Source organism: Carcharhinus amblyrhynchos, chromosome 13 (assembly GCF_965287045.1).
Source record: "Carcharhinus amblyrhynchos chromosome 13, sCarAmb.v2.hapA, whole genome shotgun sequence".
NCBI classification, from domain to species: Eukaryota; Metazoa; Chordata; class Chondrichthyes; order Carcharhiniformes; family Carcharhinidae; genus Carcharhinus; species Carcharhinus amblyrhynchos.
Genome location: NC_137336.1, coordinates 131,525 through 148,664, shown reverse-complemented (window position 1 = coordinate 148,664; position 17,140 = coordinate 131,525). Strand labels below are relative to the sequence as shown.

Sequence of the window (17,140 nt, the reverse complement as noted above, 5' to 3'; positions counted from 1 at the left end):
TGAGAGGCACGGAACGAGTGGATAGCCAGAAGCTTTTTCCCGAGGTGGAAGAGTCAATTACTAGGGGGCACAGGTTTTAGGTGCCAGGGGCAAGGTTTGAAGGAGATGTAGAAGGCACAGAGGGTGGTAGGTGCCTGGTACTCATTGCTGGGGACGGAGTGGAAACAGAAATAATAGTGACTTTTAAGGGGCATCTGGTCAAATATATGAATAGGATGGAAATAGAGGGATATGGCTCTTGCAAGGATAGGGAGTTTTAGTTCAGTCAGGCAGCATGGTCAGTGCAGGCTTGGAGGGCCGAAGGGCCTGTTCCTGTGCTGTAATTTTCTTTATTCTTTGCTTTCAGGGGAACAGTTTGTGGGGAGCCAGTAGCATAGTGATATTTTCATTGGACCAGTAATCCAGAGAGCCAGAAGAATGCTCAGGAGGGCCAGGGTTCAAATCTCAGTAATTTGTGAATTAAGATATTAATCTCATGAATGACGACTATAAAAATGTTTTGTGGTTCACTAATGCCTTTTAGGGAAGGAAATCTGCCATCCTTACCAGGTCTAACTTACATGTGACTCCAGACCCACAGCAATGTGGTTGATTTTTAAACGCCTGAACAAGACAGTTGTATCAAACCACTGCCCAAAAGTCTAAAAGAAATGAAAGCAGATGGACCACCCAGCATCGACCTCGGCTCAGAAAAGGATACCAGCAAACCCAGACCTATCGACCCTGCAAAGTCCTCCCTACTAACAGCTGGGGGCTTATATCAGAATTGGGAGAGCCATCTCACAGACAAGTCCAGCAACAGCCTGACATAATTAACAGAAACTCACAGAATACTGTGAGGCCTGGATAGAGTGGAAGGGAGAGGATGTTTCCATCAGTATGAAAAACTAGAACCAGAGGGCACAACTAAAGGGACGATCCTTTAAAACAAAGATGAGGAGGATTTTCTTCAGCCAGAGAGTGGGGAATCTGTGGAACTCTTTGCTGCAGAAGGCTGTGGAGGCCGGGTCATAGAGTGTGTTTAAAACAGAGATAGATCAGCCATGATTGAATAGCAGAGCAGACTCATAGAACATTACAGCGCAGTACAGGCCCTTCGGCCCTCGATGCTGCGCCGACCAGTGGAACTAATCTAATGACCCTCTAACCTAAACTATTCCAATGTTATCCATATGCCTATCCACTGACCATTTCAACACCCTTAAAGTTGGCGAGTTCAGAACTGCTGCAGGCAGGGCATTCCACGCCCTTACTACCCTCTGAGTAAAGAACCTACCTCTGACATCCGTCCTATAATTATCACCCCTTAATTTAAAGCTATGTCCCCTTGTGTTAGCCATCACCATCCGAGGAAAAAGGATCTCACTATCCACCCTATCTAACCCTCTGATCACCTTGTATGCCTCAATTAGGTCACCTCTTAACCTTCTTCTCTCTAACGAAAATAACCTCAAGCCCCTCAGCCTTTCCTCATAAGACCTTCCCACCATACCAGGCAACATCCTGGTAAACCTCCTCTGCACCCTTTCCAATGCCTCCACATCTTTCTTATAATGCGGCGACCAGAACTGTACACAATACTCCAAGTGCGGCTGCACCAGAGTTTTGTACAGTTGCAACATGACCTCACGGCTCCGAAATTCAATCCCTCTACCAATAAAAGCTAACACACCGTACGCCAAGTGGTCTCATTCTGCTCCTATGTCTTACGGTCTATAATTATTCTGACAGATTCATACTTTACAGATTATGTCCAGACACATTGGGGGAAAAATTTGCTAAGGCTATGCAGGGGGGTTTAAACTGATTCAGAGGGGGGGTGGGATCCTGAGTAGAGGGGGTGAAAGTGAGGGGGGCATAGATGGGGACTGCAATGCACGGCATCGTGGGGGTGGGGCGGAGCAGGGTTTGAAATGCGTATACTTTAATGCGAGGAGTATTCGCAATAAAGTGGATGAACTTGCAGCGTGGATCAGTACCTGGGACTTTGATGTTGTGGCCATTTCAGAGACATGGATAGAGCAGGGTCAGGAGTGGTTGTTGCAGGTTCCGGGGTTCAAATGCTTCAGTCGGAGTAGAGAAGGAGGTAGAAGGGGGGGAGGGGTAGCATTATTGGTCAAGGATTGTATCACAGTGTCAGAGAGGAAGTTTGATGAGGACTTGTCTGTTGAGGTAGTATGGGCAGAGATTAGAAATAGGAGAGGAGAGGTCACCCTGTTGGGAGTCTTTTATAGACCTCCTAAAAGTTCTAGAGAGGTTGAGGAAAGGATTGCGGAGACGATCCTGGATATGAGTGAAAGTAATAGGGTAATTGTTATGGGGGACTTTAACTTTACTAATATTGATTGGAATAGCTATAGCTCTAGCTCGTTAGAGGGGTCAGTTTTTGCACAAAGCGTGCAGGAGGGTTTCTTGACTCAGTATGTTGATAGGCCAACTAGAGGTGAGGCTATATTGGATTTGGTGCTGGGAAATGAGCCAGACCAGGTGCTAGACTTGGAAGTTGGGGTGCATTTTGTTGATAGTGACCACAATTCGGTTACGTTCACCTTAGTGATGGAAAGGGATAGGCATGAACCTCGGGTCAGTAGTTTTAGCTGGGGGAAGGGTAATTATGAGGCTATTAGGAGAGAATTAGGAAGCATAGGTTGGACTAGGAGACTACAGGGGCTGGGAACATCTGAAATGTGGAGTTTATTCAAGAAGCAGCTACTGCGAGTCCTTGATATGCATGTCCCTGTCAGGCAAGGAGGAAATGGTCGAGCTAGGGAACCGTGGTGCACTAAAAAAGTTGATTCGTTGGTTAAAAGGAAAAAGGAGGCTTATGTCAGGATGAAATTTGAGGGCTCAGGTAGTGCACTGGAAAGCTTTAGATTGGCTAGGAGGGAGTTAAAGAGAGAGTTAAGAAGGGCTAAGAGGACATGAGAAGACTTTGGCTGATAGGATTAAGGAGAATCCTAAGGCGTTCTATAGATATGTTAAGAACAAAAGGTTGGTTAGGGCAAGATTAGGGCCAGTTAGAGACAGCAGTGGGAATTTATGTGTGGAACCGGAAGAGATTGGAGAGGCATTGAACCAATATTTCTCTTCGGTATTCAAGCAGGGAGACATAAATGTAGCTGTGGAGAACACTGGGTTACAGGGTTGTAAACTGGACAGTATTGCAGTTGATAAGGAGGATGTGCTAGTTATTCTTGAGGGTTTGAAAATAGATAAGTCCCCTGGGCCGGACGGGATTTACCTTAGGATTCTCTGGGAGGCAAGAGAGGAGATTGCAGAGCCTCTGGCTCTGATCTTCAGGTCGTCGTTGGTCACAGGTATAGTGCCAGAAGATTGGAGGTTAGCGAATGTTGTCCCATTGTTTAAGAAGGGGAACAGAGACTTCCCCGGGAATTATAGACCGGAGAGTCTTACTTCTGTTGTAGGTTAGGTTTTAGAAAAAATTATTAGGGATAGGATTTATAGTTATTTGGAGAGTAATGAAATGATTAGAGATAGTCAGCATGGTTTTGTGGAGGGTAGGTCATGCCTTACTAACCTTATTGAGTTTTTTGAGAAAGTGACCAAAGAGGTGGATGGGGGTAAGGCAGTTGACATGGTATATATGGACTTTAGTAAGGCGTTTGATAAGGTTCACCATGGAAGCCTTCTGCTGAAATTGCAGATGTATGGGATTGAGGGTGATTTAGGAAATTGGATTAGGAATTGGCTGGCGGATAGGAGACAGAGGGTGGTGGTTGATGGTAAGTATTCGACATGGAGTTCAGTTACGAGTGGTGTGCCTCAAGGATCTGTTTTGGGGCCACTGCTGTTTGTAATTTTTATAAATGATCTGGATGAGGGTATAGTTGGGTGGATTAGTAAATTTGCTGATGACACCAAAGCCGGAGGTGTGGTTGATAGTGAGGAAGGGTGTCTTAGTCTACAGGGAGATTGGACAAGTTGCGGAGCTGGGCCAAGAGGTGGAGGCTGGAGTTTAATGCGGAAAAGTGTGAGGTAATTCACTTTGGCAGGAATAACAGATGTGTAGAGTATAGGGCTAACGGTAGGACTCTGAATAGTGTGGATGAACAGAGGGATCTAGGTGTATGTGTACATAGATCCCTGAAAGTTGGGAATCAAGTAGATAGGGTTGTTAGGAAGGCATACGGTGTCTTGGTGTTTATTGGTAGGGGGATTGAATTTAGGAGCCGCAGCGTCATGTTGCAACTGTACAAAACTCTGGTGCGTCCGCACTTGGAGTATTGTGTGCAGTTCTGGTCCCCACATTATAGGAGGGATGTGGAGGCTTTGGAGAGGGTGCAGAGGAGGTTTACCAGGTTGTTGCCTGGTATGGAGGGGAGGTCCTATGAGGAGAGACTGAGGGATTTGAGGTTGTTTTCCTACGAAAGAAGGCAGCTGCAAGGGGACCTTATTGAAACATATAAGATGATTAGAGGTTTGGATAGGGTGGACAGTGATAGCCTTTTTCCTCGGATGGAGAAAGCTAGCACGAGGGGGCATAGCTTTAAATTAAGGGGTGGTAGTTATAGGATGGATGTCAGGGGTAGGTTCTTTACCCAGAGGGTGGTGAGGGATTGGAATGCCCTGCCTGCTGCAGTTGTAAATGCGCCTAGTTTGGGGGCGTTTAAGAGATCCGTGGATAGGTTTATGGATGGAAAGGGTTTGGTTTAGGTTAGAGGGTCATTGTTTTTTAACTGGTCGGCGCAACATCGTGGGCCGAAGGGCCTGTTCTGCGCTGTAATGTTCTATGTTCTATGTTCTATGACACTGCCATCACCTCCTTGGTAATGCTCTAATCTTCTTCCTTGGTGTGAGGTTGGTGGGGGTTGGGGGGGGGAGATGATCGGTCTGGGTGGGGGGGTGCGGTGGTGGTGGGGGGGGTTGATCGGTCTGGGTGGGGGGTGGCAATCAGCAATGGAGGCTGGCTATAGCTAGGAAATGCAGTAATAGGCTTCTGAGCTCTAGCACACGCGCAATTGCAACCTCTGCTGCTGTCAACCAGCTTTTGGGTGACTTAGGCACCACCCACTCTCATAGAATCATGGAACCCTACAATGCAAAAAGAGGCCCTTCATCCCATTGAGTCTGCACCGAACACAATCCCACCCAGGTCCTACCCCCATATCTCTACATATTATACCCACTAATCCCTCTAACCTATGCATCCCTAGACACTAAGGGGCAATTTCTTAGCATGGCCACTCAACCTAACTCGCACATCTTTGATCTGTGGGAGGAAACCGGAGTACCTGGAGGAAACCCACACAGACACGAGGAGAATGTGCAAGTTCCACACAGACAGTGACCCGAGCTGGGAATCGAACCCAGGATGCTGGAGCTGTGAAGCAGCAGTGCTAACCACCGTGCTACCGTGTGCCACCCATTGACGGATTCGAAGTTTGGCAATTTTTTTGAATAAGTCGCCCAAAAAATGATTCGACTTTCTCCCATTTTCACGCTCGTTTGGGATTTTGGTAAGATTGCCCTTCATAACTTTGTCTTTATTTTTAGAAAATAAGATTAAAATTACTTACCTGCTTGCCCACTGGTTTCTGATGTGGTCCAGAATGCGGTGGATATCCATCGCTGGGAGATCTGCACGCGTGTTGGGAACACATGCACAAATCCCACGAACCAGCACACGCGCGATTCTCCCAGCCCAACCCACCAAAAACTGAGTGCGTTGGGATAGGAGAATCGCACCCTCGATAAATCCTCCACTACCATCTGGTGGTAGGTTATAAACAATGCAGCACGATTCCTGCCGTGAATCCTTCAGTTGGTATTGACAGTTTGAGACTCTGCTGTTGTTTACATGATGAATTGTTATAAAAATGTTCAGCACTGAGTCGTCACCTATTGAGACTGAAATATTTTGATATTCCATGCAGTATTCCATGTAATGATTCCAAACCCAAACAAATTGTTTCTTCCAAGAATGATGACATTTCAAACTCCAATTTTCAGTTTGCTGCACTGACCAGTTGGCTTTGGTCATTTTTAACTGTTATGTTTCAGGTTCCTTTGTTGTTCAGGACAGTCGGAGATGTGGGATTGGACAGCTTGTATCTTTAAGGCTCAGGTAATTAACAGCAGAAATGTGATTCTTTTACGAAATGTCAAGATGTCAAATCACTTTTTCAATTCAATCTTTGCTTCTGTTTTGAACCTTTTCTTTCAGCCGCTCTGTCTTGGTGATTGAAGTGCTCATCCAGAGACAGAAAGGGGAATAAGAAAAGTGATGGCAGAGAAACAAAGGGACCAGACTCAAACATAAATCTTTTGACAAAATCCCACACAAGAGATCAGTGTGTAAATTTAAGCAAGTGGGATGGGAGGAAGTGTATTGAGATGGATAGAAAACTGGTTGGCAGATAGGAAACAAAGACTAGAAGTAAATGGGTCTTTTTCCAAATAAATTGCATTGAATTGATTTATCATTGGGATATAGTGAAAAGTATTGTTTTGTGCAAATTAAACAGACAACATATACTGTTCATAGAGTACATAAGAGAGAAGGAAAGGAGAGGGTGCAGAATATAATGTTGCAGTCACAGATAGGAGGTAGGGAGAGATCGGCTAAATAAGAGGCAGGTCCATTCAAATGTCTGATGGCAGCAGAGAAGAAGCTGTTCTTGAGTTGGTTAGTACATGTTTTCAGATTTTTGTATCATTTTCCTGACGGAAGAAAGTGGAAGAGAATATGTCTGGAATGCATGGCGTCCTTGATTATGCTGGCTGCTTTTCTGAGGCAGCAGGAAGTGTAAACAGAGTCAATTGATGGGAGGCTGGTTTGTGTGATGGACTGGGCTACGTTCACAAAGCTTTATAGTTTCTTGCAGTCTTGGGCAGAACAGGAGCCATACAAGTTGTGATACATCTGGAAAGAATGCTTTCAATGGTGCATCTGCAAAACTTGATGAGAGATTAATGGACATAAAGGGAGGCAGTGACTAGTGGGGTACCACCGGGATCATTGCTGGGACACGAGCTGTTCAAAATATAAATGATTTGGATGAGGGAACAAAATGTGATATCTCCAAATTTGCAGATGACACAAAGCTGCGTGAGTAGGTGAGCTGTGAGGAGGATGCAGGTTAAGACGAGCTGAGTGAGTGGGAAAATGTTGGGCAGATGCAGAATAATAGAACAAAGAGAGCGAAAAACAAAGAAAATTACAGCACAGGAACAGGCCCTTCGGCCCTCCAAGCCTGCACCGACCATGCTGTCTAACTGAACTAAAACCCCCTATCCTTCTGGGGACCATAATCCCTCTACTCCCATCCAATCCACGTGTTTGTCCAGATGCCCCCTAAAAGTCACTATCTATCTGCTTTTGCTACCTCCCCGGCTGCAATTTCCGGGCACCCACACCCTCTGTATAAAAAGCTGCCTCGTACATCCTTTTAAACCTTGCTCCTCGCACCTTAACCCTGTGCCCCCAGTAATTGACTCTTCCACCCTGGGAAAAAGCTTCTGTCTATCCACTCTGCCCATGCCTCTCATAATCTTGTAGACTTCTATCAGGTCGCCCTTCAACCTTTGTTGTTCCAGTGAGAACAAACCAAGTTTCTCCAACCCCCCTTCATAGCTAATGCCCTCTATACTAGGTAATATCCTACTAAATCTTTTCTGTGCCCTCTCCAAAGTCTCTACATCCTCCTGGTGACCAGAATTGAACACTATATTCCAAGTGCAGCCTAACTAAGGTTCTATAAAGCTCCAACATGACTTGCCAATTTTTAAACTCAGTGCCCAGGCCAATGAAGGCAAGCATGCCATATGCCTTCTTGGCTACCTTCTCCACCTGCACTGCCACTTTCTGTGACCTGTGTACCTGTATACCCAGATCCCTCTGCCTATCAATACTTTTAAGGGTTCTGCCATTTACTATATATTTTGTACCTGTATTAGACCTTCCAAAATGCTTTACCTCACATTTGACCAAATCAAACTTCATCTGCCATCTCTCCGACCAACCGATCTATACCCTGCTGTCTCCTCTGAATGCCCTCATCGCTATCCACAATTCCACCAACCTATGTGCCGCCTACAGATTTACTAATCAAACCAGTTATGTTTTCCTCCAAATCATTTATATACATTACAAACAGCAAAGTTCCCAGTACTGATCCCTGAGGAACACCACTAGTCGTATCCCTCCAACCAGAAACACACCCTTCCACTGCTGCCCTCGTTTTCTTCGACTGAGCCAGTTCTGTATCCATCTTGCCAGCTCACCTCTGATGCCATGCAACTTCACCTTCTGCACCAGTCTGTCATGAGGGACTTTGTCAAAGGCTTTTCTGAAGTCCATGCAGACAACATCCACTGCCCTACCCTCATCAATCATCTTTGTCACTTCCTTGAAAAGCTCAATCAAAACCATGTTGCCTCTCACTAATATGTCACTTATTTCCAAGTGGGAGTAGATCCTGTCTCAAAGAATCCTCTCCAATAATTTCCCTACCACTGACATCAGGCTCACCGGCCTATAATTACCTGGATTATTCTTGCTACCCTTCTTAAACAAAGGAACAACATTGGCTAGTCTCCAATCCTCTGGGACCTTTCCTTTGCACAGTAAGAAGTTTCACAACACCAGGGTAAAGTCCAACAGGTTTATTTGGTAGCACAAACCACAAGCTTTCAGAGTACTGCTCCTTCATCAAGTGAGTGGGAGTTCTGTTCACAAACAGGGCATGTAAAGACACAAACTCAATTTACAAAATAATTGTTGGAATGTGTGTTTTTACAGGAAATCAAGTCTTAAAGATACAGACATTGTGAGTGGAGAGAGCGTTTAGCACAGGTTAAAGAGACGTGTATTGTCTCCAGCCAGGACAGTTAGTGAGATTTTGCAAACCCAGGCAAATCATGGGGGTTACAGATAGTGTGACATGAATCCAAGATTGTGGTTGAGGCTGTCCTCATGCATGTGGAACTTGGCTATTAGTTTCTGCTCAGCGATTCTGCGTTGTGTGTCGTGAAGGCCGCCTTGGAGAACGCTTACCCGAAGATCAGAGGCCGAATGCCCATGACTGCTGAAGTGTTCCCCACAGGAAGAGAACACTCTTGCCTGGTGATTGTCGAGTGGTGTTCATTCATTGTCATAGCGTCTGCATGGTCTCCCCAGTGTACCCATGTCTCGGGATCTCCTTTCCTGCAGCGTATCAAGTAGACAACGTTGGCTGAGTTGCAAGAGTATTTACCGTGTACCTGGTGGATGGTGTTCTCACGTGAGATGATGGCATCCGTGTCAATGATCCGGCATGTCTTGCAGAGGTTGCTGTGGCAGGGTTGTGTGGTGTAGTGGTCACTGTTCTCCTGAAGACTGGGTAGTTTGCTGTGGACAATGGTCTGTTTGAGGTTGTGTGGTTGTTTGAAGGCAAGAAGTGGGCGTGTGGAGATGGCCTTGGCTTGATGTTCGTCTTCAGTGAAGACAATTTGAAGGCTATGAAGAAGATGTTGTAGCTTCTCCAGTGCAGGGAAGTACTGGGCGCTGAAGGATACTCTGTCCGCTGTGAACATAAGACATAAGAACATAAGAAACAGGAGAAGGAGTGTTTGTCTTCAATTACCTGGATTATTCTTGCTATCCTTCTTAAACAAAGGAAAAAACATTGTCTACTCTCCAGTCGTCTGGAACCTCCCCTGTACAGTAAGAAGTACAAGAGAGAAGGACCTTCAGAGCACTCTCCGTGCTCTCATCCCACGTACTCCTCGTGTTGGAGATCTCTACTGCCTCCCGAAAATACACAAGGCCAACACACCCGACCATCCCATCGTATTGAGCAATGCGACCCTATGCGAGAATCGCTCTATGTCGAGGGTATCCTGAAACCCATTGTACAAAGAACCCCCAGCTTTTGTCGCGACACTACGGACTTCCTACAGGAACTCAGCACACGTGGATCAGTTGAACCAGGAGCACTCCTCGTCACAATGGATATCTCGGCACTCTACACCAGCATCCCTCACGACGATGGCATTGCTGTAAGTGCCTCAGTAATCAACGCCAGCAATTGCCAGCTTCCAGATGCAATTTTACAACTTATCTGCTTCATCCTGGACCACAATGACTCCATCTTCAACAACCAGTTTTTCATCCAGACACAACCATGGGGACCATAACTGAAAAAAACTGGAAAATTAGATTTAATTACCACACTGCTCCAAATTACCAAATTTCAATTCCACCCTGGATGCATCACTCAGACTGTGCACCTGATTGGGAGACAAAGCTTATCTGAGGAAGGATGCTGTTGCTATAGAGAGACTGCAGAGAAGATTTACCAGACTGATTCTCTGGGTGGCCAAGCTGACGTATGAGGAGACATTGAGTTGATTAAGAATTTGCTCACTGGAGTTTATTTGAGTGAGAGGGGATTTTGTAGGAACTTATAAAATTCTAAAAGAGTTAGACAGGGTAGATGCAGGAAGGATGTTCACGATGGTGGGCGTGTTCAGAGTCAGGGGTCATAGTCTCACGATATGGGGTTAAACCTATTATGACTCAGATGAGGAGAAATTCTTTCACCCATAGCGTGGTCAGTCACAGAGTCACAGAAGTTTACAGTATGGAAACAGGCCCTTCGGCTCAACTTGTCCGTGCCGCCCTTCCCATTTGTGGAATTCGCTAACACACAAAGTAGTTAAAAACAAAATATTGTCTGTTTTCAAGAAGGAGTTAAATATAGCTCTTGGGGTGAAGGGAATCAGAGGATATGGGAGGAAGATTGGATCAGATTACTGAGGTGATCATAATGAATGGTCGAGCAGACTTGAAGGGCTGAATGGCCTACTCCTATTTTCTATGTTTCTATGAGCTCTGATACCCAGAGCTCAGGTTTCTGCAGCTGTCTGCACTTCCTGCACATTTGGTTGTCTAGGACACTGGGAGCAGCCCCATGACTTGTACATTTTACAAGACATGCATTCCACTTGACTGAGTTGCCAAGTCTTAACTTCATTTCCCTCACATCAGCTCTGTTCTATTTTGTACCACATTATATTGACCCCCAACTTATCACTTATTCCAGGCATGCGTTTTACATACAGCCCCTGACACTGAGCAATTATCGACCAATCAGTTACTAGTTTCCTGTGACATCCAGGTGTCTTTTTTTATCCCCTCCTGTCTCACAGCAGCTGAAATACTGACTGAATAGTTAGCCTCTACTCTTGCAGCAGGACAAAAGCACTTTCTAAAAATTTTAATAAGCAAAAGAGCTCCCTTTTCTGCTGTGCATCCAATTAGAACATAGAACATTCCAGCGCAGTACAGGCCCTTTGGCCCTCGATGTTGCACCGACCAGTGGAACCAATCCAATGACCCTCTAACCTAAACTATTCCAATCTTATCCATATGCCTATCCACTGACCATTTGAATGCCCTTAAAGTTGGCAAGTCCACAACTGCTGCAGGCAGGGCATTCCACGCCCTTACTACCCTCTGAGTAAAGAACCTACCTCTGACATCCGTCCTATAATTACCACCTCTTAATTTAAATCTATGTCCCCCCGTGTTAGCCATCACCATCCGAGGAAAAAGGCTCTCACTAATAGAACATAGAATTTTGATCCAAGTTTAGTTACTTGGACTGTGTCTCACTCAGGATGAGGTCTCTGCTTCTTATTGATCTCTGTAACTCTCTCATTTAGAATACAAAATTATTGGCTTTTCGGTCCCAGGAATTTGGTTTTAGTCCCTTACGTTTTTCCAAAACTTTTACCTCTCTGATTAATTTCCCAAATTTCCTCACTTTTTCAGATCGTCAGTCGATTATTGTCTTTTATCATTAAGACAGACACAAAATATTTGTTCAGATTCTCTGTCATTTCTTCGTTCCTCATTATAATTTCTCCTATTTCTCTGGAACTTGTTTTTATTTTAGCTGTTCTTTTTTATATGCTTAGGGCTTTGACCTAAATAGTCAGGATGAGGGTTCTGTTGCAGTGAAAATTACAAAATCAAAGTTAAAGGAGAAAGTAGGAGCGCAAGTTAGTGATGAGGTGGGTTGTTACCAGTAAGTAAAAGGACGAGGCAGAGCGTGGGAGGTTAGTTAGGAAGGTTCACACGCTAGGTACACATGGAGAGGTAGTAAATTGGATTAGATGTTGGCTCAATGGAAGAAGCCAGCAAGTGGTTGTGGAGGATTGCTTCTTTGAGTGGAAGCCTGTGACTAGTGGTGTGCTGCAGGGATCAGTTCTGGGTCCATTGTTGTTTGTCATCTATATCAATGATCTGGATGATAATGTGGTAAATTGGATCAGCAAATTTGCTGATGATACAAAGATTGGAGGTGTAGTGGACAGTGAGGAAGGTTTTAAAAGCTTGCAGAGGGATTTGGACCAGCTAGAAAAATGGACTGGAAAATGGCAAATGGACTTTAACGCAGACAAGTGTGAGGTATTGCACTTTGGAAGGACAAACCAAGGTAGAACATACAAGGTAAATGGTAGGATACTGAAGAGTGCAGTAGAACAGAGGGATTGGGAATACAGATACATAATTCCCTAAAAGTGGTGTCACAGGTAGATAGGGTCTAAAGAGTGCTTTTGGAACATTGGCCTTTATAAATCAAAGTATTGAGTATAGAGTTGGAATGTTATGGTGAGGTTGTACAAGACGTTGGTGAGGCTGAATTTAGAGTATTAATGTGCAGTTTTGGTCACCTAATTACAGGAAGGCTATTAATAAGGTTGAAAGAGTGCAGAGAAGGTTTATAAGGATGTTACCAGGACTTGAGAAACTGAGTTACAGAGGAAGGTTGAATAGGTTAGGACTTTATTCCCTGGAGCGTAGAAGAGTGAAAGGAGATTTGATAGAGGTGTATAAAATTATGATGGGTATAGATAGAGTGAATGCAAGCAGGCTTTTTCCACTGAGGCTAGGGGAGAAAAAAAAACTAGAGGACATGGGTTAAGGGTGAAGGGGGAAAAGTTCAAAGGGAATATTAGGGGGGAATTCTTCACACAGAGAGTGGTGGGAGTGTGGAATGAGCTGCCAGATGAAATGGTAAATGTGGGCTCACTTTTAACATTTAAGAAAAACTTGGACAGGTGCATGGATGAGAGGGGTGTGGAGGGATATTTTCCAGGTGCAGGTCAGTGAATTAAGCAGAAAAATGGTTTGGCACAGCCAAGAAGGGCCAAAGGGCCTGTTTCTGTGCTGTAATGTTCTATGGTTCTATGGTGTGGGTGTCATACCGCACCAAGGAATCACAGTACCCAGGGATCTGGGTTCGATTCCAGCCTTAGGTCACTGTCTATGTGGTGTTTGCACATTCTACCCGTGTCTGCATAGATTTCTTCTGGGTGCTCCAGTTTCCTCCCATACTCAAAAGATGGGTAGGTTATATGGATTGGCCATGCTAAATGTGTGGTGTAATGTGGATAGGGTGGAGGGAAAGTGCTTGAAAGGGATGCTCTTTCAAAGAATCAATGCAGACTTGATGGGTTAAATGCCCTGTCTCCACACTGTAGAGATTCTATGATCCTGTGAGCAGTGCTGGGTCACTTGCTGTTTGTAGTGAATATTAATGATCTGGATGTGAATGCGGGGGTATGATAAGTAAGTTCACAGATGACATAAAAATAGCAAGGAGGAAAGGCTCAGATTACAGGATGATATAGATGGGCGGAACAGCAGTAAATGGAATTTAACCCTGAAAAATGTGAGCTGATGCATTTTGGGAAGACTAACAAGATGAGGGTATATACAATGAACGGTAGGATGCTGGGACAGAGAACCAGAGGAACCTTGGGCTGCATGTCCAGAGATCCCTGAGGGCGGCAGGATGGGTAGATAAAGTGGTTAGGAAGGTATATGGGATACCTGCCTTTATTAGTCGAGGCAACTAATATAAGGACAGGGAGGTTATGATGGAGCTATAGAAAATGCTGGTTAGATTACAGTTGGAGTAATGTGTGCAGTTCTGGTCACCTCACGATAGGAAGGATGTGATTGCTCCAGAGAGATGCAGAGGAGATTCACCAGGATGCTCCCTGGGCTGGAGTGTTTCAGCTCTGAAGAGAGGCTGGCTAGGCTGGGGTTGTTTTCCTTGGAGCAGGGAAAGAGGAGGAGGGACCTGATTGAGGTATACAAAATAGAACATAGAACATTACAGCGCAGAACAGGCCCTTCGGCCCACAATGTTGCGCCGACCAGTTAAAAAACAATGACCCACTAATCTAAACCAATCCCTTTTCGTCCATAAACCTGTCCACGGATCTCTTAAACGCCCCCAAACTAGGCGCATTTACAACTGCAGCAGGCAGGGCATTCCAATCCCTCACCACCCTCTGGGTAAAGAACCTACCCCTGACATCCGTCCTATAACTACCCCCCCTTAATTTAAAGCCGTGCCCCCTCGTGCTAGCTTTCTCCATCCGAGGAAAAAGGCTATCACTATCCACCCTATCTAAACCTCTAATCATCTTATATGTTTCAGTAAGATCCCTTCTTAGCTGCCTTCTTTCTAGCGAAAACAACCCCAAATCCCTCAGTCTCTCCTCATAGGACTTCCCCTCCATACCAGGCAACATCCTGGTAAACCTCCTCTGCACCCTCTCCAAAGCCTCCACATCCTTCCTGTAATGTGGGGACCAGAGCTGCACACAGTACTCCAAGTGCGGCCGCACCAGAGTTGTGTACAGTTGCAACATGACGCTGCGACTCCTAAATTCAATCCCCCTACCAGTAAACGCCAAGACACCGTATGCCTTCTTAACAACCTTATCTACTTGATTCCCAACTTTCAAGGATCTATGTACACATACACCTAGATCCCTCTGTTCATCCACACTATTCAAAGTCCTCCCATTAGCCCTATACTCAACACATCTGTTATTCCTACCAAAGTGAATTACCTCACACTTCTCCGCATTAAACTCCATCCGCCACCTCTCGGCCCAGCTCTGCAACCTGTCTAAGTCTCCCTGCAAACTATGACACATAGTCATCAAAAATGTCATAGTCATCAATCATAGTCATCAAAACATCAAAAATGATGAGAGATAGAGTGGATAGGAAGAAACTTTTCCCCATAATAGATGGGTCAATAATCAGGAGGGAGGAGATTTAGAGGAGATTTGAGGAAAAGTTTTTTTCACCCAGAGGTTGGTGGGAATCTGGAACTCACTGCCTGAAAGGGTGGTATAGGCGGGAATCCTCACAACATTTAAGAAGCAAATAGATGAGCACTTGAAACGCTCTAGCTACTGGCCAAGTGCTGGAAATGGGGATTAAAGTAGATAAATGCTTGACAGCTAACACAGACACAATGAGCAGTGATATGATATAACTCTATGACTTTGGGCGAGGTTCAGGAAAACATTGTGATGTGGGAAGAGTGGACTAGATAGAACAAACAGTGTTTATTCAATTTCTGCTTCTTTGTGTTTATAACCTCACCTCCAATTCTCTGTGCTGAGTATTTCTATCACATCTTTTTTTAAAAGTTTATTTATTAGTCACAAGTAAGGCTTACATTAACACTGCAATGAAGTTATTGTGAAATTCCCCTAGTCGCCACAGTCCAGCGCCTGTTCAGGTCAGTGCACCTAACCAGCATGTCTTTCAGACTGTGGGAGGAAACCGGAGCACCCGGAGGAAACCCACACAGACACGGAGAATGTACAAACTCCACACAGACAGTGACCAAAGCCGGGAATTGAACCCAGATCCCTGGCACTGTAAGCAGCAGTGCTAACCCACTGTGATCTTCTCAAGTGAATCCAGACATTGTAACTTTCTGGGACAAGCAAAGTTCAGAGAGAGGTCAGTGCGTTCTGTTTGGGAAATAAGGTAGATTGTCCTGACCAATGGCTTTGAGTCTAACTTCAGATGGAGTAAGGAAAGAGAATGATTTGTTTTTGTATCGAACCAAAGTGTTTTACAGCCAATGGAGTTCTTTTGAATTGTGGTCACTGACATGTCATCTTTCCTTCCCGTCAGCATGATGACCTAAGACCTACGATTCTAAGACGTCATTCATCATCTGATATATCCAAGCAGAAATTTGGAACAATGCCACTCATTCCGATCCATGGAGATGACAGCAATTCCGTCATGGTATCAGCAAATCAAACACTGGTAAGACAACGTGATTTTCTGTGACAGCTGTTAGGTATTTTATGTTGCTGCAGTTGGCTTATGCCCAGCATTTTCTGTTTTTATTTCAGATTCTAGCTTCTGCAATATTTTGCTTTTATCTTATGTCCCCTGCACCTTGTTCAGCCAACTGCATCACTAAAGAAAATGCAGCAGATTTCTAACCCATGAATTTTACCAAATACACCAGATGAATATTGAAAAGAGTGGTACTCAAACAATAGATCCATTTTCACGTTGCTTTCAAAGGGGTAGCTCGGTGGCAGGCACCTGGGTTCAATTCCAGTTTTGGGTCACTGTCTGTGTGGCATTTTCACATTCTCCCTGTGTCTGTGGGTTTCCTCTGGGTGCTCCAGTCTCCTCCCACACTCCAAAGATGTGCAGGTGAGATTGTTGTCAATGCAGGGTCGATGGGTGAATGGCCTCCTTCTGCACTGTAGAGATTCTACAATCATTTAAAGTTCTATGATCATTCCTAATCAAGAAGAAATTAGATATCACCCTTGGGGCTAAAGACCTCAAGGGATATGGGGTAAGGCACGATCGGAGTATTGAATTTGATGATGAGCCATGATGATCAGCAGGCTCAAAGGGCCTGTTTCTAGTTTCTATCTTTCAATGAGTCCCTCAGGATATTGTCCTAGTCCCAACCATCTTCAGCTGCTTCATCAGTGACCTTGCTTTCACCATAAGTCAGAAGTGTGGATGTTTAAAGACAAAGTTAAAGTAAACAAAGAACAGAAGTTTAGAAAAGATAGAAGTTTATAAAATGTTGAGAGGAATAGATAGGGTGGGTTCTCAGAGGCTATTTCCCCGGGTTGAAATGGTCGCTACGAGAGGACACAGATTTAAGGTGCGGGGAGGAAAGTACAGAAGTGATGTTAGGGGTAAGTTTTTCACTCAGAGGGTGGTGAGTGAATGGAATCGGCTGCCGTCAGTGGTGGTGGAGGCAAACTCGCTGGGGTCTTTTAAAAGACTTCTGGATGAGTATATGGGGTTTAATGGGATTGGGGGTTATAG

The 17,140-nt window shown here is 44.8% G+C and overlaps 1 protein-coding gene across 2 annotated transcripts in view; it reads left to right on the top strand.

Annotated features, from left to right (window-relative positions):
• The window catches only part of arap3 (ArfGAP with RhoGAP domain, ankyrin repeat and PH domain 3), a 382,033-nt gene that overhangs the window by 345,199 nt on the left and 19,694 nt on the right, over positions 1 to 17,140 (top strand). For both annotated transcript variants that reach the window (XM_080201223.1, XM_080201222.1), the window contains exons 28-29: positions 6,022 to 6,085; positions 15,965 to 16,102. In XM_080201223.1, the coding sequence (XP_080057349.1) occupies positions 6,022 to 6,085; positions 15,965 to 16,102 (202 nt within the window). The remainder of the gene's footprint in view (positions 1 to 6,021; positions 6,086 to 15,964; positions 16,103 to 17,140) is intronic.